This window comes from Hyla sarda, chromosome 1 (assembly GCF_029499605.1).
Source record: "Hyla sarda isolate aHylSar1 chromosome 1, aHylSar1.hap1, whole genome shotgun sequence".
NCBI lineage: Eukaryota > Metazoa > Chordata > Amphibia > Anura > Hylidae > Hyla > Hyla sarda.
Genome location: NC_079189.1, coordinates 86261559 through 86285062, shown reverse-complemented (window position 1 = coordinate 86285062; position 23504 = coordinate 86261559). Strand labels below are relative to the sequence as shown.

The window sequence follows — 23504 nt, the reverse complement described above, 5'->3', positions numbered from 1 at the left end:
CAAATATGTTTATTTACTCAATTTTTTCAATTTTTTAGTTGTAAAAAGTGGGTCATTATGCATAGGCATAGCACTGATCAAGAGATATCAGAGCAGACCCTGGAGCAGGTGAGCAAAGATCTGTCCACCTCTTGACTTATCAGACCCCCGCGATCACAATGAAGGTGTTCTGATGAGTCCCTCAAAGCCCCAGTAATACTTCAGATGCCATGATCAGTATTGATTATGGCATCTAAAGGGATAATGGCAGGCATCAGCATGATTGCCATTAGCTGCGGGTCCCGTACACTTTATAAACCCGCACTCTAGAGGTTGAGGAAGTACATGCACGTGTGCCAAATACCAGGCAGCCAGGGCCTCCAGGTTCATCCCGTGTCCTCTACAGGTTGGCAGGAGTTGTTAGGTCAAAGCCAGATTATGTAAATACTGTATAATAACACTCACTTACCCCAAGATAATGGCCATCAATGAATACAACAGGTAGAGATGGCAGTTCAGAAACCCAGCGACATCTTTCATCAACCTCTTTTCCATATTCACTATTGAGGGCAATATTCTTCTCTTCAAATTTTACCCTGTGATTCTGGAAGATCTTTCGTACCATTTCACACCTCTCAAAAGTGTTTCTTACCACACGCAGACTTGTAGTGTAAATCACAATGCGTCCATATTCTAAGGTGGTAGTGGACTGCAAACAAATACAAATTCAGTATTAAAAGAATATATTTAATACTCTTTACTATATTTTAGGAGGTAGAAAGAATAAAGACAACAAAATAATGGACATAATTCTGGACTTTGGTATTAAAAAAAATACCAAAATCCAAAATTTGTGATTTTTGGTCAGTTCATATACCAGAAAAAAAATTAAAGGGGTACTCCAGTGTAAAACATTTTTTTTTTATCAACTGGTGCCAGAAAGTTAAGCAGATTTGTAAATGACTTCTGTTTAAAAATCTTAATCCTTCCAGTACTTCTCAGCTGCTGTATACTATAGAGGAAGTTCTTTGCTTTTTGAATTTCTTTTCTGTATGACCACAGTGCTCTCTGCTGACACCGCTGTCCATGTCAGGAACTGTGCAGAGCAGGATAGGTTTGCTATTGAGATTTGCTTCTACTCTGGACAGTTCCTGAGGTGTCAGCAGAGAGCACTGTGGTCAGACAGAAAAAAAAATTCAAAAAGAAAAGAACTTCCTGTGGAGCATACAGCAGCTGGTAAGTACTGGAAGGATTACAATTTTAAATAGAAGTAATTTACAAATCTGTTTAACTTTCTTGCACCAGTTGATTTAAAAAAAATGCTTTCTACCAGAGTACCCATTTAATACAAAATGATCAAATCAAAACAAAAATGGTACCGAAAAAAACTACAGATCATGGTGTAAATACAGCCCCGTACACAACAAAAAAATAAATAAAAGAGGATAATTTTAAGCATAATCATTTTTTTAAATAAATTAGTAAATACATTTTAAAGCAGTAAAATAAAACAAAACCTATATGAGTTGGGTATCATTGTAATCAAATTTACCTACGGTATAATGATAACGTCATTTTAACCATAAAGCAAACTGTGTCGAAATATAAACCCCAAAAAATTGCGTTGTTGTTTTTTGCTCAACAAATATATATTTTTTTAGCTTCGCTGTAGATTTTATTGTAAACCAGGTGATGTCATTACAGAGAACAATTAATCTCACATAAAACAACCCCTGATATGACTCCGTAGGTGAAAAATTTAAGAACTTTTAAATTACTTGAATTGAATGACTATTAAAAGGCAAAGAAGAAAAAACTAAGCCGCAAAATTTACTAATGTATTACTTAATTTATACATCGTTTAATCCTAAGAGGACACACAATATACATAAATGCTACTGTGCCCTGGTAATCAGTGCACAGCAATGTACATGTGTATCTCAGGGTTCCATGATCACCACGTCTTGGTGATCGAAACCAGTCGGCTGCTGATGTCCTCCATTTACCCTTCAGATGCTTTGATCTTTAGATGCGGTGCAATCCTCCTCCTATATCACAGAAAACACTGATCAGTGCTATGCCTTTGCATAGCACTGATCAGTATTGGCAATCAAAATATTGCTATTAATAGTTCTCTATGGGGCTTTAAAAAAAAAAAAGTTAAACAAGTACATCAAGCATGTCAAACTCAAAGGCTAACATGGGCCAAAAAAAAAGTCTTAAGTTTATGTGGGCCGCATCCAAAAAAGGACATAGTAACGCCAGCCTTTGAATTCTGTGAGTGTGACGTGACGTTAGCAAACGAGGCCCCCACATTAGGTGCAGTATAGTTCCCTAACATTAGGTACAGTATAGTTCCCCCACATTAGGATGGCAGTATAGTTCCCCCACATTAGGTTGGCAGTATAGTTCCCCACATTAGGTGCAGTATAGTTCCCCCACATTAGGTGCAGTATAGCTCCCACACATTAGGTGCAGCATAGTTCCCCCCACATTAGGTGCAGTATAGTTCCCCACATTAGGTAGGCAGTATAGTTCCCCACATTAGGTGCAGTATAGTTCCCCCACATTAGGTGTAGTATAGTTCCCCACATTAGGTTGGCAGTATAGTTCCCCACATTAGGTGTGCAGTATAGTTACCCAATTTAGATGTGCAGTATAGTTCCCCCCATTAGATGTTCAGTATAGTTCCCCACATTAAGTGTGCAGTATAGTTCCCCACATTAGGGGCAGTATCGTTCCCTCACATTAGGTGCAGTACAGTTTCCCCACATTAGGGGCAGTATCGTTCCCCACATTAGATGCAGAATAGTTCCCCACATTAGGTGCAGTATAGTTCCCCACATTAGGTGCAGTATAGTTCCCCACATTAGGTGCAGTATAGTTCCCCACATTAGGTGCAGTATAGTTCCCCACATTAGGTGCAGTATAGTTCCCCACATTAGGTGCAGTATAGTTCCACCACATTAGGTGCAGTATAGTTCCCCACATTAGCTGCAGTATGTTCCCCCACCGACATACAGCCTCCAGACATATACAGTGGGGTCTGGAGGCTGTATGCCTGTGTACTGTCCCACTTTAGTGCTCTGACCACCACTCCTCCGGTCTGGCCATAGCAGTAGGTCCCGGGACCGGAGGAGCGGTGGTCTCAGTACCGAAGCTGACGTGCCGCTGGTCACTTACCATGCTGGCCAGCGCGTGTCTTCCACCTCCATGTTCCGCTCCTCCGCTCCTCCGTTGCTATGGGCACACGCACGGAATGTCAGTGATGTCCCGGCGGTCTCTGCATTTTTAAACCTATCGTGGGGCTGCTGAGAGTTGACGGGGACATCCCCATCATGTCCTTAATAGTGATGGGGGGATCCGTCACTGCAGGGCAAGCATCGGCTCTGCTCGGGCTGCAAAGGTATTCATTGTGGGCCCCATGTTTGACACCCATGAAGTACATAAACATAGTTGGTATTGCTGTGTGTGGAAATGTCCATACTATTGAAATAAAATGTAAATTAACCCCCTGTACTGAACAGTGTAAACATAGACATATTTTTGGTCACATCACATCCTTAAACACACAAAAAAGTGGCTAAAATGTCACACATATGCAAAAGTGGTACAAATAAAAACTAGAGATCACAGCACAAAAAATGTACCCTCACACACCCCCGTATATGGAAAGCTATAGGGGGTCAACATACTTTTTAAACAAAATAAGATAGACTTTTTTTTAACCCCCTTTCCACCCTATGACGTATGCATATGTCGCAGTTTCTAGCTCGTTAGAACAACTGGACGGACATATGCATACACCCTGGAGATATCCAGCTCAGCATGACACGCTACAGGAGATCGCTGGCGGGACTCGACTGTCAATCACAGCCAGGATCCCGCCGCAGCTGCCGAGACTCGGCTCGCGGTCTTGGCAGCATTAACCCCTTAGATGCCGTGATCAGTCCTGATTATGGAATCTATGGGGTTAACAGTGGGAGAGGTGTTTGTTGCCATGGCAGCAGGAGGCAAGCTGATGGCCTCCTGTCTGCTTACTACAGCAGCCTGTGAGATCCAGCCATAGGCTGGATCGCACCAGCTGCATATCAGTGTAATACTGATGTACTGCAGCATAGAATAACCTATAAAAAAGGGAAAAGTAAAAAAAAAAAAAAAAGGTTTTTAACCTCTTGGGGACGCAGAGAGTATGCGTTCGTCCTGCATCCCCAATCCTCAAGGACCCAGGGTGTATCTGGATCAACTCAGTAGGGACTCATTAGGGTTATAGGTTGAGCTTGATGGACTCTAGTCTTTTTTCATCCTTATGAACTATGTTACTATGTTACCTGTATGCCCTTGGGAATTACGGTCCCCGCTGCTTGCTGGGCGGGGACCGGACCGGGATGCCTGCTGAAATCATTCAGCAGGCATCCTGTGTCAACGCCTGGGGGTCCCGAGACCCCCCATGTCGGCGATCGCCTCAAATCGCTGGTCAATTCAGACCTGCGATCTGCAGTGATTCTGGGTCACACGGGTCTCAGGTGACCCGGAAAATAAGGAGGATCGGGGCTGTCCAAGACAGCCCTGATCCCCCTGAAGTGATTGAAGTGAGGTAGAAGGGGTGCCACCCCTCCTATCCCTGCTATTGGTCAGTCAGAAGCGATCGACCAATAGCAGATCGAGAGCGGGGGGGGGTTAAAGTTAGGTTCCCCCGCTCTGCCCACCCACGGTAGTCCGGGCAGAGCAGGGGAGCTGTCCTGTGAGTAGCGGTGGGCAGCGGCGGTGACTTACAGATTGGCGGCCGTCGGTGATCCTCCTGAAGGTGTGGCGGGTGGCGATCCTGCTGGTGAGTAGTTGCCTAGCAACATCTGGAGGGGCACAGTTTGGAGACCACTATACAGTGGTCTCAAATCTGTAGCTCTCCAGATGTTGCAAAACTACAACTCCCAGCATGCCCAGACATCCGTTTGCTGTTTGGACATGCTGGGTTTTGTAGTTTTGCAAGATCTAGACTCTAAACTCTGGCCCTCTAGATCTTGCAAAACTTCAAAAAAAAAAAAAAAAAGCCCCCAAAAATTTGTAACCCCATTTCTTCTGAGTAAGAAAATACCCCAAATGTGGCTGTAAAGTGCTCTGCGGGCACACTACAATGCTCAGAAAAGAAGTAGCACCATTGGACTTTGGAGAGAAAATTTGTCCGGAATTGAAGGCCATGTGTGTTTACAAAGCCCCCATGGTGCCAGAAGACTGGACCCCCCCCCCCCCCCCCATAAGTGATCCCATTTTGAAAACTACACTCCTAATATAATGTAATAAGGGGTACAGTGAACATATACGCTTTTTCACTTTTCACTTCACTTCACTTCTCAAACTAAATTCTGTGAGGGGTGTAGTCTCCAAAATGGGGTCACATGTGGGTGGGTCCACTGTTCTAGCAACATGGGGGCTTTGTAAACGCACATGGCCCCTGACTTCCATTCCAAACAAATTCTCTCTCTAAAAGCTCATGTTACGCCGAGCGCTCCGGGTCCCCGCTCCTCCCCGAAGCGCTCACGGCGTTCTCCTGTTCGCAGCGCCCTGGTCAGACCCGCTGACCGGGTGCGCTGCGATAATGTCCCCAGCCGGGATGCGATTCGCGATGCGGGACGCGCCCGCTCGCGGTGCGCATCCTGACCCGCTTACCAGACTCGTTCCCCGTCTGTGCTGTCCCGGCCCTGCTGAACCTGGTCCAGGGTAATTCTTCTGTGGGCGAGTACGCCATCCAATTCCGTACTCTCGCCTCCGAATTGTCCTGGAATAACGAGGCCCTCTGCGCGACCTTCAAAAAGGGCCTATCCAGTAACATCAAAGATGTGCTGGCTGCACGAGAAATCCCTGCTAACCTTCATGAACTTATTCATCTGGCCACCCGCATTGACATGCGTTTTTCCAAAAGGCGTCAGGAGCTCCGCCAGGATATGGACTTGTTCGCACGAGGCGGTTTCTCTCCCCGGCTCCTCTCTTCTCTGGTCCGCTGCAATCTGTTCCTGTGCCTTCCGCCGTGGAGGCTATGCAAGTAGACGGGTCTCACCTGACACGTCAAGAGAGGACACGCCGCCACATTGAGAACCTATGCCTGTACTGTGCCAGTACCGAACACTTCTTGAAGGATTGTCCTATCCGACCTCCACGTCAGGAAAGACGCACTCCGACTCCGCACAAAGGTGAGACAGCTCTAGGTGTGAACTCTGCTTCTCCACGTCTTACTGTGCCTGTGTGGATTTCTTCTTCTACCTTCTCCTTCTCAGCTGTGGCCTTCTTGGATTCCGGATCTGCAGGAAATTTTATTTTGCCCTCTTTCGTTAACAGGTTCAACATCCCAGTGACCAGTCTCGCCAGACCCCTCTACATCGCCTCTGTTAATGGTGAAAGATTGGACTGTACTGTGCGTTACCGCACGGAACCCCTCTTAATGTGCATTGGACCCCATCATGAAAAGATTGCATTTCTGGTCCTCTCTAACTGCACTTCTGAAATTCTTCTTGGACTACCTTGGCTTCAACGCCATTCCCCTACCCTCGATTGGACCACCGGGGAAATCAAGAACTGGGGTAATACTTGCCACAAAAAGTGTCTTATGTCTGCTCCCAGTCCTGTCAGTCAAAACCCTATGGTTCCTCCGATACCTGGTCTCCCCAAGGCCTATCTGGACTATGCTGATAGGCCTATCTGAGACTTTGCCTCCTCACAGGCCTTATGACTGTCCTATTGATCTCCTCCCTGGTACTACTCCACCCCGGGGCAGAATCTATCCCCTGTCTGCTCCGGAAACACAAGCTATGACGGAGTACATCCAAGAAAATTTAAAAAGGGGATTTATCCGCAAGTGTTCCTCCCCTGCTGGAGCTGGATTCTTCTTCGTCTCCAAAAAAGACGGCTCCTTACGACCATGCATTGATTACCACGGTCTTAATAAAATCACTATAAAAAAACGCTATCCCCTACCTCTTATCTCGGAACTCTTTGACCGCCTACGTGGCGCCAACATCTTTACCAAATTGGATTTAAGAGGTGCATATAATCTCATCCGCATCAGGGAGGGGGACGAGTGGAAGACCGCATTTAACACCAGAGATGGACACTTTGAATATTTTGTTATGCCTTTTGGGCTTTGCAACGCCCCTGCCGTCTTCCAGAACTTTGTAAATGAAATTTTTCGTGATCTTTTATATACCTGTGTTGTGGTCTACCATGACGATATTTTGATTTTTTCTTCCAACCTAGAAGAACACCGCCGGCATGTCCGCATGGTTCTTCAGAGACTTCGGGACAATCAGTTATATGCCAAAATGGAAAAATGGCTCTTTGAATGTCAATCTCTTCCCTTCCTAGGATATTTAGTCTCTGGCCAGGGACTCCAAATGGACCCGGACAAACTATCAGCCGTGTTGGATTGGCCACGCCCCTCCGGACTCCGAGCTATCCAACGTTTCTTGGGGTTTGCCGATTACTAAAGACAGTTTATTCCACATTTTTCCACTATTGTGGCCCCAATTGTGGCCCTAACCAAGAAAAACGCCAACCCTAAGTCCTGGCCTCCTCAAGCGGAAGAGGCGTTCAACCGTCTCAAAACTGCCTTTTCTTCTGCTCCCGTACTCTCCAGACCTGATCCATCTAAACCCTTCTCACTGGAGGTAGATGCCTCTTCGGTGGGAGCTGGAGCTGTACTCCTACAGAAAAATGTCTCTCTCCTTAAACCACTCATCCTTAACCGCTTCTCTCCTAAGGTTGTTGCTCCTACTCCTGTCTCCGGGTCCTCTGACATCTTCTCGGTTAAAGAAATTCTGGCATCCAAGACGGTCAGAGGTAAAAAAAAAAAATTCTTGTAGATTGGGAGAATTGCGGCCCGGAGGAGAGGTCATGGGAACCCTAGGACAACATCCTTGACAAGGACCTTATCCACAAGTTCTCGGGTTCTAAAAAGAGGGGGAGACCCAAGGGGGGGGGGTACTGTTACGCCGAGCGCTCCGGGTCCCCGCTCCTCCCCGGAGCGCTCACGGCGTTCTCCTGTCCGCAGCGCCCTGGTCAGACCCGCTGACCGGGTGCGCTGCGATAGTGTCCCCAGCCGGGATGCGATTCGCGATGCGGGACTCGCCCGCTCGCGATGCGCATCCCGACCCGCTTACCTGACTCATTCCCCGTCTGTGCTGTCCCGGCGCGCTCGACCCCGCTCCCTAGGGCGTGCGCACGCCGAGTCTTTGCGGTTTAAAGGGCTGGTGCGCCACTGATTGGCGCATGGGTTTTAATTAGTGTCTTCACCTGTGCACTTCCCTATAATACCTCACTTCCCCTGCACTTCCTTGCCGGATCTTGTTGCCATTGTGCCAGTGAAAGCGTTCCTTGTGTGTTCTTGTCTAATCCCTTGTACCGCGCCTATCTCAGCAGTCAGAGAGGTTGAGCCGTTGCCGGTGGATACGACCTGGTTGCTACCGCCGCTGCAAGTCCATCCCGCTTTGCGGCGGGCTCTGGCGAAAACCAGTAGCAACTTAGAACCGGTCCACCGACACAGTCCACGCCAATCCCTCTCTGACACAGAGGATCCACCTCCAGCCTGCCAAATCCTGACAGCTCAATGGCGCTCCTTCTACTCTGAGCATTGTAGTTTACCCGCAGATCACTTTACATCCACATATGGGGTATTTCCACACTCAGAAGAAATGGTGTTACAAATTTTGTGGGGCATTTTCTCCTATTACCCCTTGTAAAATTCTAAAATTTTGGGAAAAAAACGCATTTTAGTGAAAAAAATAAATTAATTTACACATCCAACTTAAACAAAAAGTCGTCAAACACCTGTGTGATGTTAAGGCTCACTGTACCCCTTGTTACATTCCTTGAGGGGTTTAGTTTCCAAAATAGTATGCCAAGTGGGGATTTTTTTTTTTTTTTTTTTTTTTTCCTATTCTGGCACCATAGGGGCTTCCTAAATGAGACATGCCCCCCAAAAACCATTTCAGCAAAATATGCTTTCCAAAAGCCAAATGTGACTCCTTCTCTTCTGAGCATTGTAGTGCGCCAGCAGAGCATTTGGCATCCACACATGGGATATTTCCATACTCAGAAGAGATGGGGTTACAACTTTTTGGGGACATTTACTCCTATTACCCCTTCTAAAAATGTACAGTTTGGGGAAAAAACGGCATTTTAGTGAAAAAATTAATTAATTTACACATCCGACTTTAACGAAAAGTCATCAAACACCTGTGGGGTGTTAAGGCTCACTGTACCCCTTGTTACGTTCCACGAGGGGGGTAGTCTCCGAAATAGTATGCCATATGTTTGTTTGTTTTTTGTTTTGTTTTTTTGCTGTTTTGGCACCATAGGGGCTTCCTAAATGCGACATGCCCCCCAAAAACCATTTCAGTAAAATTCCCTCTCCATAATCCCATTGTCGCTTGTTCCCTTCTGAGCCCTCTACTGCACCTGCAGAACACTTTACATCCACATATGAGGTATTTCCTTACTTGTGAGAAATTGGGTTACAAATTTTGGGGGATTTCTCTCCTTTTGCCCCTTGTAAAAAGAAAAAAATGGCTCTACAAGAACATGGGGGTGTAAAAAATGAAGATTTAGAATATTTCTCCTTCACTTTGCTGCTATTGATGCTTTCTGAATGTCAGAATACTTTGAATACTTTGAGGGGTGCCGTTTCTATAATGGGTTCATTTTCACAGAAAGGGGCCTGAAATCGTCTTCAAACTTAACTGGTCCCTGAAAAATTCAGATTTTAAATTTTTCGTGAACATTTTGAAAATTGCTGCTATACTTTGAAGCCCTCTACTGTCTTCAAAGAGTAAAATCATGTCAACTTTATGATGCCAACATAAAGTAGACATAGTGGGGGAGATTTATCAAAGGATTTAGACGTTTTTTCCTGTCTAAATTTGTCGCACAGAAAGTCGCAGTTTAACCCCTTAAGGACTCAGCCCATTTGGGCCTTAAAGGGGTATTCCAGGCCAAAACTTTTTTATATATATCAACTGGCTCTGGAAAGTTAAACAAATTTGTAAATTACTTCTATTAAAAAATCTTAATCCTTCCAATAGTTATTAGCTTCTGAAGTTGAGTTGCTGTTTTCTGTCTAACTGCTTTCTGATGACTCACGTCCCAGGAGCTGTGCAGCTCCTATGGGGATATTTTCCCATCATGCACAGCTCCCGGGACGTGACATCATCATTGAGCAGTTAGACAGAAGCTTCAGAAGCTAATAACTATTGGAAGGATTAAGATTTTTTAATAGAAGTAATTTACAAAATCTGTTTAACTTTCCGGAGCCAGTTGATATATAAAAAAAAGTTTTTGCCTCTAATACCCCTTTAACCCCTTAAGGACCCAGCCATTTTACACCTTAGGACCCGGCCATTTTTTGCACATCTGACCACTGTCACTTTAACCCCTTCAGGACCAAGCCCATTTTGGCCTTAAGGACCAGAGCGTTTTTTGCACATCTGACCACTGTCACTTTAAACATTAATAACTCTGGAATGCTTTTAGTTATCATTCTGATTCTGAGACTGTTTTTTCGTGACATATTCTACTTTAACATGGTGGTACATTTTTGTGGTAACTTGCATCCTTTCCTTGTGAAAAATCCTAAAATTTGATGAAAAATTTGAAAATTTTGCATTTTTCTAACTTTGAAGCTCTCTGCTTGTAAGGAAAATGTATATTACAAATAAAAAAATTTTTTATTCACATATACAATATGTCTACTTTATGTCTGCATCATAAAATTGATGAGTTTTTACTTTTGGAAGACACCAGAGGGCTTCAAAGTTCAGCAGCAATTTTCCAATTTTTCACAAAAATTTCAAACTCACTATTTTTCAGGGACCAGTTCAGGTTTGAAGTGGATTTGAAGGGTCTTCTTATTAGAAATACCCCACAAAAGACCCCATTATAAAAACTGCACCCCCCAAAGTATTCAAAATGACATTCAGTCATCATTTTAACCCTTTAGGTGTTTCACAGGAATAGAAGCAAAGTGAAGGAGAAAATTCACAATCTTCATTTTTTACACTCGCATGTTCTTGTAGACCCAATTTTTTAATTTTTACAAGGGGTAAAAGGAGAAAATGTATACTTATATTTGTAGCCCAATTTCTCTCGAGTAAGCACATACCTCATATGTCTATGTAAAGTGTTCGGCGGGCGCAGTAGAGGGCTCAGAAGGGAAAGAGCGATAAGGGGATTTTGGAGAGTACGTTTTTCTGAAATGGTTTTTGGGGGCATGTTGCATTTAGGAAGCCCCTATGGTGCCAGAACAGCAAAAAACCCTCACATGGCATACCATTTTGGAAACTAGACCCCTTGAGGTACGTAACAAGGAATAAAGTGAGCCTTAATACCCCACAGGTGTTTCACGACTTTTGCATATGTAAAAAAAAAATTTTTTTTTTCACTAAAATGTGTGTTTCCCCCAAATTTCACATTTTTCCAAGGGTCAATAGCAGGAAATACCCCCAATATTTGTAACCCCTTCTCTTCTGAGTATGGAGGTACCCCATAAGTTGACCTGAAGTGCACTATGGGTGAACTACAATGCTCAGAAGAGAAGGAGTCATATTTGGCTTTTTGAGAGCAAATTTTGCTCGGGGGGCATGTCGCATTTAGGAAGCCCCTATGGTGCCAGAACAGCAAAAAATACCCACATGGCATACCATTTTGGAAACTAGACCCCTTGAGGAATGTAATAAGGAATAAAGTGAGCCTTATTACCCCACAGGTGTTTCATAACTTTTGCATATGTAAAAAAAAAAAAAAAAAATTCCAGTAAAATGTGTGTTTCCCCCCTAATTTCACCTTTTTGCAAGGGTTAATAGCAGAAAATACCCCCCAAAATTTGTAACCCCATCTCTTCTGAGTATGGAGGTACCCCATAAGTTGACCTGAAGTGCACTATGGGCGAACTACAATGCTCAGAAGAGAAGGAGTCATATTTGGCTTTTTGAGAGCAAATTTTGCTCGGGGGGCATGTCGCATTTAGGAAGCCCCTAAGGTGCCAGAACAGCAAAAAAAAAACCACATGGCATACCATTTTGGAAACTAGACCCTTGAGGAACGTAACAAGGGGTACAGTGAGCATTTGCCCCCCACTGGTGTCTGACAGATCTTTGGAACAGTGGGCTGTACAAGTTTTCATTTTCATGGACCACTGTTCCAAAGATCCGTCAGACACCTGTGGGGGGTAAATTCTCACTGCACCCCTCATTACATTCCGTGAGGGGTGCAGTTTCCGAAATGGGGTCACATGTGGGGTTTTGTTTTTTTTGCGTTTGTCAAAACCGCTGTAACAATCAGCCACCCCTGTGCAAATCACCTCAAATGTACATGGTGCGCTCTCCCTTCTGGGCCTTGTTGTGCGCCCCCAGAGCACTTTGCGCTCACATATGGGGTATCTCTGTAGTCGGGAGAAATTGCGTTATAAATTTTGGGGGGGCTTTTTTCCCTTTTACCTCTTGTGAAAATGTAAAGTATAGGGCAACATCAGCATGTTAGTGTAAAAAATAAAAAATGTTTCCACTAACATTCTGGTGTAGACCCCAACATTTCCTTTTCATGAAGGGTTAAAGAAGAAAAAGCCCCCCAAAACTTGTAACGCAATTTCTCCCGAGTACGGCGATACCCCATATGTCGCCCTAAACTGTTGCCTTGAAATACGACAGGGCTCCAAAGTGAGAGCGCCATGTGCATTTGAGGCCTAAATTAGGGATTTGCATAGGGGTGGACATAGGGGTATTCTACGCCAGTGATTCCCAAACAGGGTGCCTCCAGCTGTTGCAAAACTCCCAGCATGCCTGGACAGTCAACGGCTGTCCGACAATACTGGGAGTTGTTGTTTTTCAACAGCTGGAGGCTCTGCTTTGGAAACAGTGGTGTACCGGACGTTCTTATTGGGGGAGGGGGGCTGTGTAAGGGTATGTGTATATGTAGTGTTTTTAACTTTTTATTTTATTTTGTGTTAGTGTAGTGTAGTGTTTTTAGGGTACAGTCACATGGGCGGGGGATTACAGCGAGTTTCCCAGCGCAAAATTTGCTGCATCTCAAGATGCGAGAAACCCACTGTAAAAGCCTCGCCCATGTGAATGTACCCTGTACATTCACAGGGGGGGGTGCATCAGCTGTTGCATGCTGTTAGTGCATGCTGGGAGTCATAGTTTTGCAACAGCTGGAGGCACACAGGTTAGGGAACACTGAGTTAGAAACAGACAATGTTTCCCAACCAGTGTGTTTCCAGTTGTTGCAAAACTACAACTCCCAGCATGCCCAGACAGCTGAAGGGCATGCTGGGAGTTGTAGTTCGGCAACATCTGAAGGGCCAGATGTTGCTGAACTAAAACTCCCAGCATGCCTGGACAGTCAGTGCATACTGGGAGTTGTAGTTTTGCAACAGCTGGAAGAGCACCGATTGGAGACCATTATACAATGGTCTCCAAACTGGGGCCCTCCAGATGTTGCAAAACTACAACTCCCAGCATGCATGGTCTTTTAGTGCATGCTGGGAGTTATAGTTTTGCAACAGCTGGAGGCACACAGGTTAGGAAACACTGAGTTAGAAACAATGTTTCCCAACCAGTGTGTCTCCAGCTGTTGCAAAACTACAACTCCCAGCATGCCCAGACAGCTGAAGGGCATGCTGGGAGTTATAGTTCGGCAACATCTGAAGGGCCAGATGTTGTTGAACTAAAACTCCCAGCATGCCTGGACAGTCAGTGCATACTGGGAGTTGTAGTTTTGCAACAGCTGGAAGAGCACAGATTGGAGACCATTATACAATGGTCTCCAAACTGGGGCCCTCCAGATGTTGCAAAACTACAACTCCCAGCATGCATGGTCTTTTAGTGCATGCTGGGAGTTATAGTTTTGCAACAGCTGGAGGCACACAGGTTAGGAAACACTGAGTTAGAAACAATGTTTCCCAACCAGTGTGTCTCCAGCTGTTGCAAAACTACAACTCCCAGCATGCCCAGACAGCTGAAGGGCATGCTGGGAGTTGTAGTTCGGCAACATCTGAAGGGCCAGATGTTGCTGAACTAAAACTCCCAGCATGCCTGGACAGTCAGTGCATGCTGGGAGTTGTAGTTTTGCAACAGCTGGAAGAGCACAGATTGGAGACCATTATACAATGGTCTCCAAACTGAGGCCCTCCAGATGTTGCAAAACTACAACTCCCAGCATGCCCAGACAGCCAAAGGCTGTCTAGGCATGCTGGGAGTTGTAGTTTTCAGACTCCTAGAAGCAGCAGTGAAGATCTTCACTGCTGCTTCTGAGGACCACATACTTACCCGTCGCTGCTCGTCCACGTGGCCGGTCCCGCGCTGCTCCTCGGTCCCGCCGCTGGATCAGGTAAGTCCGCCGGTCCCCGCGTGTTCCCCCCGTGTGCCGCAGGTCCCCGCGAGCCCCCGCAGCCTTCGTCCCCCGTTCTGCCCGACTTCCAGGGGCGGGCAGTGCGGGGGATCTGAACTTTCACCCCAGATCACTGTGATTGGTCCACAGGGACCAATCACAGTGATCGCTGACCAGGACCATCAATTGATGGTCCTGGGGGTGAAGCAGAAGTTGTCCCCTGCTGGAAACAGCGGGACTTCTGCCAGTTAACCCGTGCGATGCTGCGCATCGCCGGGTTAACTGCATGTCATTTATAAACGCCGGGATGCGCGAACGCACTGCACAACCCGGCGTTTATATATGACATTCTGCGGGAAGGGGTTAAACATTAATAACTCTGGAATGCTTTTAGTTATCATTCTAATTCCGAGATTGTTTTTTCGTGACATATTCTACTTTAACTTAGTGGTAAAAATTTTTGGTAACTTGCATCCTTTCTTGGTGAAAAATCCCAAAATTTGATGAAAAATTTGAAAATTTAGCATTTTTCTAACTTTGAAGATCTCTGCTTGTAATAAAAATGGATATTCCAAATATTATTATTTTTATTCACATATACAATATGCCTACTTTATATTTGCATCATAAAATTGACGAGTTTTTACTTTTGGAAGACACCAGAGGGCTTCAAACTTCAGCAGCAATTTTTCAATTTTTCACAAAATTTCAAAAATCACAATTTTTCAGGGACCAGTTCAGGTTTGAAGCGAATTTGAAGGGTCTTCATCTTATAAATACCCCACAAATGACCCCATTATAAAACCTGCACCCCCCAAAGTATTCAAAATGACATTCAGTCAGCATTTTAACCCTTTAGGTGTTTCACAGGAATAGCAGCAAAGTGAAGGAGAAAATTCACAATCTTAATTTTTTACACTCGCACGTTCTTGTAGACCCAATTTTTGAATTTTTACAAGGGGTAAAAGGAGAAAATGTATACTTATATTTGTAGCCCAAATGCTCTCGAGTAAGCACATACATCATATGTCTATGTAAAGTGTTCGGCGGGCACAGTAGAGGGCTCAGAAGGGAAGGAGCGACGAGGGGATTTTGGAGCGTACGTTTTTCTGAAATGGTTTTTGGGGGGCATGTTGCATTTAGGAAGCCCCTATGGTGCCAGAACAGGAAAAAAAAACACAAGGCATACCATTTTGGAAACTATACCCCTTGAGGAACGTAACAAGGAATAAAGTGAGCCTTAATACCCCACAGGTGTTTCACGACTTTTGCATATGTAAAAAAAAAATTAAAAAATGTCAATAGAATGTGTGCTTACCCCCAAATTTCACATTTTTGCAAGGGTTAATAGCAGAAAATACCCCCCAAAATTTGTAACCCCATCTCTTCTGAGTATGGAGGTACCCCATAAGTTGACCTGAAGCGCACTACGGGCGAACTACAATGCTCAGAAGAGAAGGAGTCATATTTGGCTTTTTGAGAGCAAATTTTGCTCGGGGGCATGTCCCATTTAGGAAGCCCCTATGGTGCCAGGACAGCAAAAAATACCCACATGCCATACCATTTTGGAAACTAGACCCCTTGAGGAACGTAACAAGGAATAAAGTGAGCCTTAATACCCCACAGGGGTTTCACGACTTTTGCATACGTAAAAAAAAAAAAATTTCACTAAAATGTGTGTTTCCCCCCCAAAATTTCACATTTTTGCAAGGGTTAATAGCAGAAAATACCCCCGAAAATTTGTAACCCCATCTCTTCTGAGTATGGAGGTACCCCATAAGTTGACCTTAAGCGCACTACAGGCAAACTACAATGCTCAGAAAAGAAGGAGTCATATTTGGCTTTTTGAGAGCAAATTTTGCTCGGGGCGCATGTCGCATTTAGGAAGCCCCTATGGTGCCAGAACAGCAAAATAACCCCCACATGGCATACCATTTTGGAAACTAGACCCCTTGAGGAACGTAACAAGGGGTACAGTGAGCATTTACCCCCCACTGGTGTCTGTCAGATCTTTTGAACAGTGGGCTGTACAACATTTTTAATTTGCGCAGCCCACTGTTCCAAAGATCTGTCAGACACCAGTGGGGTGTAAATTCTCACTGCACCCCTCATTACATTCCGTGAGGGGTGTAGTTTCCGAAATGGGGTCACATGTGGGGTTTTGTTTTTGTCAAAACCGCTGTAACAATCAGCCACCCCTGTGCAAATCACCTCAAATGTACATGGTGCACTCTCCCTTCTGAGCCTTGTTGTGCGCCCCCAGAGCACTTTGTGCCCACATATGGGGTATCTCCGTAGTCGGGAGAAATTGCATTACAAATTTTGGGGGGCATTTTTCCCTTTTACCTCTTGTCAAAATGAAAAGTATAGGGCAACACCAGCATGTTAGTGTAAACATTTTATTTTTTTACACTAACATGCTGGTGTAGAACCCAACTTCACCTTTTCATAAGGGGTGAAAGGAGAAAAAGCCCCCCTAAATTTGTAAGGCAATTTCTCCCGAGTACGGTGATACCCCATATGTGGCCCTAAACTGTTGCCTTGAAATACGACAGGGCTCCAAAGTGAGAGCGCCATGCGCATTTGAGGCCTGAATTAGGGATTTGCATAGGGGTGGACATAGGGGTATTCTACGCCAGTGATTCCCAAACAGGGTGCCTCCAGCTGTTGCAAAACTCCCAGCATGCTTGGATAGTCGACGGCTGTCCGGCAATACTGGGAGTTGTTGTTTTGCAACAGCTGGAGGCTCCATTTTGAAAACAGTGGCGTACCAGACGTTTTTCATTTTTATTGGGGAGGGGAGGGGGGCTGTGTAGGGGTATGTGTATATGTAGCGTTTTTTACTTTTATTTTATTTTGTGTTAGTGTAGTGTAGTGTTTTTAGGGTACAGTCACACGGGCAGGGGGGGTTACAGCGATTTTCCCACTGCGAGTTTGAGCTGCCGCGCAAAATTTGCTGCATCGCAAACTTGCAGCCTGATACTCACTGTAAGCCCCTGCCCATGTGAATGTACCCTGTACATTCACAGGGGGGGGGGGGGGGACCTCCAGCTGTTGCAAAACTACAACTCCCAGCATGCACAGTCTATCAGTTTTGCAACAGCTGGAGGCACACGGGTTGGGAAACACTGAGAAACAGACAATGTTTCCCAACCAGTGTGCCTCCTGTTGTTGCAAAACCACAACTCCCAAACATTCTCAGGCATGCTGGGAGTAGTAGTTCGGCAACATCTTTAGAGCCAGATGTTGCCGAACTACAACTCCCAGCATGCTTGGAGTTGTAGTTTGCAACATCTGGAGGACTACAGTTTGCAGACCACTAATACAGTGGTTCCCAATCTGTGCCCTTCCAGATGTTGCAAAACTACAATTCCCAGTATGCCAAAACTGTCCAGGCATGCTGGGAGTTGTAGTTCTGCAACATCTGAAGGGCCAGATGTTACAGAACTACAACCCCCAGCATGCCTGGACAGTAAGGGCATGCTGAGGATGTGTAGTTTTGCAACATCTGGAAGGGCACAGTGGTCTCCAAACTGTGGACCTCCAGATGTTGCAAAACTACAACTCCCCGCATGTCCAGATGCCAAGGGCTGTCTGGGCATGCTGGGAGTTGTAGTATACAGGGTCCCAATACAGCAATGCATGTCGCTTTACGGCGACGTGCATTGCTGTAAAGGGCCCGACCGCGGCTGAAGATCTACTCACCTGTCGCCGCCGCCGCCATCTTCCTCGCTGGGATCCGGGTCTTCAGGGACGAGGTAAGTACCGGGGTCGGGCCCCAGCACTCCCTCGTCCCCCCGCCGCGTCCCCTGGTCTTCCTCCCGTCCTCTCCGGGCTTCCAGGGGCCAGGCAGGGCAGGAGGAAGTAAACCCCCCCCCCCCCTGCGATTGGTCGGTTAACTAACCGAAGAATCGCAGTGGATCGGAGGAGGTGGCCGGCTTGCCACCTCGCTCCTAGCCTCCAGCATGGTCCTGGCTGTCTGTGACAGCCGGGATCATGCAAAATTACCGGGCGGTCAGGTCCCAGAGACCCTATCAGCCCAGTATCGCCACAGATCGCAAGGGCGATTTCCCTTGTGATTTGCGGCGATCGCCGACATGGGGGGCCTATATGGCTCCCCTCAGCGTTTGCCCTGGATCCCTGCTGACGGATTTCAGCAGGGATCCGCTTCCGATCTCCGCCGGGTGAGCGGCGGAGACCAGGAAAAGACCATGACGTATGCATACGTCATGGGTCCTTAAGAGGTTAAGGACTCAATTTTATTTTTACGTTTTTGTTTTTTCCTCCTCGCCTTCAAAAAAATCATAACTCTTTTAGATTTTCATCCACAGACTAGTACGAGGGCTTGTTGTTTGCGTGACCAGTTGTCCGTTGTAATGCCATCACTCACTTTACCATAAAATGTATGGCGCAACCAAAAAAATACTATTTGTGTGGGGAAATTTAAAAGAAAACCGCAATTTAGCAAATTTTGGAAGGTTCCGTTTTCACGCCATACAATTTATGGTAAAAATGACGTGTTCTTTATTCTTTGGGTCAATATGATTAAAATGATACCAATGATAATATAATTTTCTATTAATGTTGCACTTAAAAAAAATCGCAAATTGTAACCCAATTAGTACGTTTAAAATCCCTCTATTTTGAAGACCTATAACTTTTTCATTTTTCCGTATAAGCGGCGGTATGAGGGCTAATTTTTTGCGCCGTGATTTGTACTTTTTGTTGATACCTTATTTGCTTACATAAAACTTTTAATACTTTTTTTATAAAAAACATTTTGGAAAAAAATTTTTTTTTACGTTCAAGCCGTTCACCGTACGGTATAACATTTTATTTTAATAGTTGGGATATTTACGCACGCAGCGATACCAAATATGTATATAAAATATTTTCTTTACACTTTTTGGGGGTGAAATAGGGAAAATGGGACAATTTACGTTTTTATTGGGGGAGGGGGTTTTTCAAATTTTTTTACTTTTATTTTTTACTTTTAATTTTACACTTTAATAGGCCCCATAGGGGACTATTTATAGCAATCATTTGATTGCTAATACTGTTCAGTGCTATGTATAGGACATAGCATTGATCAGCATTATCAGTCATCTTCTGCTCTGGTGTGCTCGATCGCAGACCAGAGCAGAAGACCCCGGGAGATGGCCGGAACAAGGTGAGGGGACCTCCAGTTGCCATGCTGGATGATCGGATCGCCACGGCAGCGCTGCAGCGATCCGATCATCCATTTAAAGTACCGCGATGCTGCAGATGCCGTGATCTGTATTGATCACGGCATCTGAGGGGTTAATGGCGGACATCCGCGCGATCGCGGATGTCTGCCATTACCGGCGGGTCCCTGGCTGCTATCAGCAGCATCGACTTGCTGTGCATGACGCGAACATCGCTCCTATGCTCGGGGTTATGCATAGGACGTAAATGTACGTCCTGGTGCGTTAAGTACCAGCTCACCAGGACGTACATTTACGTCCTGTGTCGTTAAGGGGTTAAATATGTACGACTTTTTTGCGACTTTTGCTTTAGAGGATTTTTAGAACATGATGCATTCTAGTCTATTTTAGAAGGAAAAATGCATTGGTTCTGAATTTATCTAAAGCGACTTTTCAGCGACAAGTCGCATCGGCTGAAAGTACGCTGAAATGTCAGACCATGCTGGAGCAGGTTTAAATACAGTCTAAAGTATAAATCCCGAAGTCCATGCGCAGAATTTATCAAGAGCCGTGCTACTTTTGATAAATTAGGCGCACAATAGACCAGCCTAACGCTCTGTAGTTTGGTCTATATTGATGCGGGACAGCTTTGATAAATCTCCCCCATTGTATTTGTGAATCAATGTATAATTTATTAGGAATGTCCATTTTCCTTACATGCAGAAAGTTTCAAAGTTCGAAAAATGCTAAATGTTCTAAATTTTCATGAAATTTGGGGATTTTTCACCAAGAAATTATGCAAGTAGCGACAAAAATTTCTCACTATGTTAAAGTAGAATATGTCACTAAAAACAATCTCGGAATCAGAATAAAAAGAAAAAGAGCATCTCAGAGTTATTAATGCATACATTGACAATGGTCAGAATTGCAAAAAAAGGGCTGAGTCCTTAAGGTGAAAATGGGCTGAGTCCCTAAGGGGTTAAATAAATTAATAAAGTGTAAAAAAAATTAAAATAAATATCTCTTTTCCAATAAAACCCTATATTGTCACCCAAAAAAAACAACAACGCCCAAACCTATACATAACTGATATTGCCACATCCGTAATGACTTATACAATAAAACGATAATGGTATTTATCCCGCACGGTGCACGTCGTAAAAAAAAAATAAAAAATATGCGAATGTTGGTCCAAAATGTGGAATGTAAAAAAAAAAAGTTGGCATGAATCACAAAAAGAGTACCAATAAAAAGTGCAGCTTGTCCCATAAAAAATAAGCCATCACACAATGGGGTTGGATGAAAAATTATGGTTGTCAGAACATGACAACACAAAGAAGGGGAAAAAAGGATTTTGTTGAGAAAAGGAAAAACAATATAAAAAAGCTATATAAATAGGGTATCGCCATGATCATACCAACCCACATAATAAAAATAACATTCAGTGAATGTCACTAAAAAAAGAAATAAAAAACGCTATAAATTTTCACATTTTTCACAATATTTTTGGGTTTTTCACAAAAAAATGCTGCATGAATCAACAAAGATTTACCAGTAATATAAAGTACAAGATGTCACACAAAAAAACATTCCCAAAATCGCGTTGCTAAATAAAAGCATTTCAAAGTTATTACCACTTAAAGAGACATAGGCCAGATTAGAAAAATCGGGCTTGGTCATTAAATGGGCACTGTCATTAAAAACATTTTTGCTATTGCACTCCTTATGGTAAATAAAAAAATCTTTCTAATGTACTTTGTTTAAAAAAAAAGAAGTTTTTTTTATGTTTTTTGTTTAAAATAGCTGCCACTAGGTGTCTCCCTACTTGTACAGAGCACATATCTCCCCCATCTCTTGCACAGACTTTAAAATCCTGCTGGTCTGGCAGAAGTCCAAAATCAGGAAATGCTGAGCAGGGTGTGTGCAGTCTTATCCAATCATAGCTCATCTCAGACACTGAGCTGCTATGGGCTGTGTGCAGCAGAGTGAGGGAGGAAGTTCTCCCCTGTATGGCTTCAGATTAGGTCACTCCTGCTGGGTAACACCCCTTACCAGTCTCTGAATCTGACTGACACTGAGAAGAAAATACAGAGCAATGTCAAGGTATAAAACTAAAAAATAATAAAAATAAAGGCAGGGGGTGGTTTATCATGATGGGGGCAGTGAACTGGGAGGATTATAAAATTTAACAAGATCATGACAGGTACTCTTTAAGATAAACACAGGCGGCATCCTTAAGGAGTAAAAGCAGTACAATAATAGAAAAGCATGTAAACACAGGTATTGTTTTAATTGCATTGACCCACAGAATAAAAAGAACATGTCAGTTTAACTGTAAAGTGCACTTAGTAACAACAAAACCCCCAAAAGTTGCAACATTGGGGTTTTAATTTCCATTTTTTTCCTCACATAATTATTATTTTTTCGTTGTGCCATTCATTTTATGGTAAAATGAAAGGTGCCATTAGAAAGTACAATTGGAAACGCCAAAAACAACCACCTAATATGGGTTTTTTTTTATGGAAAACTAAAAGACTTATGGAACACAATAAACTCATTGGGGGAGATTTATCAAAACCTGTCCAGAGAAAAAGTTGCCCAGTTGTCCATAGCAACCAATCAGATCGCTTCTTTCATTTTTCAAAGGCCTTGATAAAAATGAAAGTAGCGATCTGATTGGTTGCTATGGGCAACTCAGCAACTTTTCCTCTGAATAGGTTTTGATAAATCTCCACCATTGTCACTACTCTGCATACCATGCACATTTTTTAAATTCATTGTAAGTACAAGCTGACAGAAAGATTAAAAAGTGACGGATGCGATGATCGTAAAACAGAAAGGAAAGATGATCATGAAAAGCCATGGACACTGTCATGTCTGTATTGGTCTGTGTTCACACATAGCTATTGCATTGTTTGTGTCTGAACAGTTTTATGTTTCCTGGCCAGGGAATGGTTAAATGTTTCTGGCCTTTTCAGCCCAGGCCTCTTTTAGCCAATAGTCTTTCGGGTGTGTCTATTTATAGTCAGGCCAGCATAGCCATGAGCTGGTGATTATCCTCATTATACCCTGACTTGCTAACATTTTGGACATGTGGCTAATGGAGGCTGGGTGAAACACTCTTTGTTTGTGCTTTTATCTACTGTATCTGTTTAAGCATGCACCTTTGTATTTTCTGGTTTTAGCCATGTTATTGGGCATGCTCTTAGTAGATTTTAAGCTGTGTTTTTATAGTCAGTTTTAGCATTTATTATCCTTTCTGTTGTGTGTCTGTTCACACTATGTCTGAGTATGCTCTGTATGTTATCCCTGTTTGGTATCCTGGTTTGTGTTCAGTGTGAACAGTGTCCTATATGGTATCCCTGTTTCTGGTCCATGGGGACTTGGAGTCTACTGGATGTTCCTGAGGGATTGCGGTTTCCTGTCTTTTGTTCAGTGTGAACAGTGTTCTACAGGGTGGGCCATTCATATGGATACACCTTAATAAAATCGGAATGGTTGGTGATATTAACTTACTGTTTGTGGCACATTAGTATATGAGAGGGGGGAAACTTTTCAAGATGGGTGGTGACCATGGTGGCCATTTTGAAGGCAGCCATTTTGAATCCAACTTTTGTTTTTTCAATAGGAAGAGGATCATGTGACACATCAAACTTATTGGTAATTTCACAAGAAAAACAATGATGTGCTTGGTTTTAACGTAACTTTATTCTTTCATGAGTTATTTACAAGTTTCTGACCACTTATAAAATGTGTTCAATGTGCTTCCCATTGTGTTGGATTGTCAATGCAACCTTCTTCTCCCACTCTTCACACACTGATAGCAACACCGCAGGAGAAATGCTAGCACAGGCTTCCAGTATCCGTAGTTTCAGGTGCTGCACATCTCGTATCTTCACAGCATAGACAATTGCCTTCAGATGACCCCAAAGATAAAAGTCTAAGGGGGTCAGATCGAGAGACCTTGGGGGCCATTCAACGGCCCACGAC

At 44.1% G+C, this 23504-nt stretch overlaps 1 protein-coding gene across 1 annotated transcript in view; it reads right to left on the bottom strand.

Annotated features, from left to right (window-relative positions):
• GRXCR1 (glutaredoxin and cysteine rich domain containing 1) overlaps nucleotides 1–23504 on the bottom strand; it is a 101508-nt gene that overhangs the window by 26794 nt on the left and 51210 nt on the right. The window contains exon 2 of the mRNA XM_056553188.1: nucleotides 449–688. Coding sequence (XP_056409163.1) covers nucleotides 449–688 — 240 coding nt within the window. The remainder of the gene's footprint in view (nucleotides 1–448; nucleotides 689–23504) is intronic.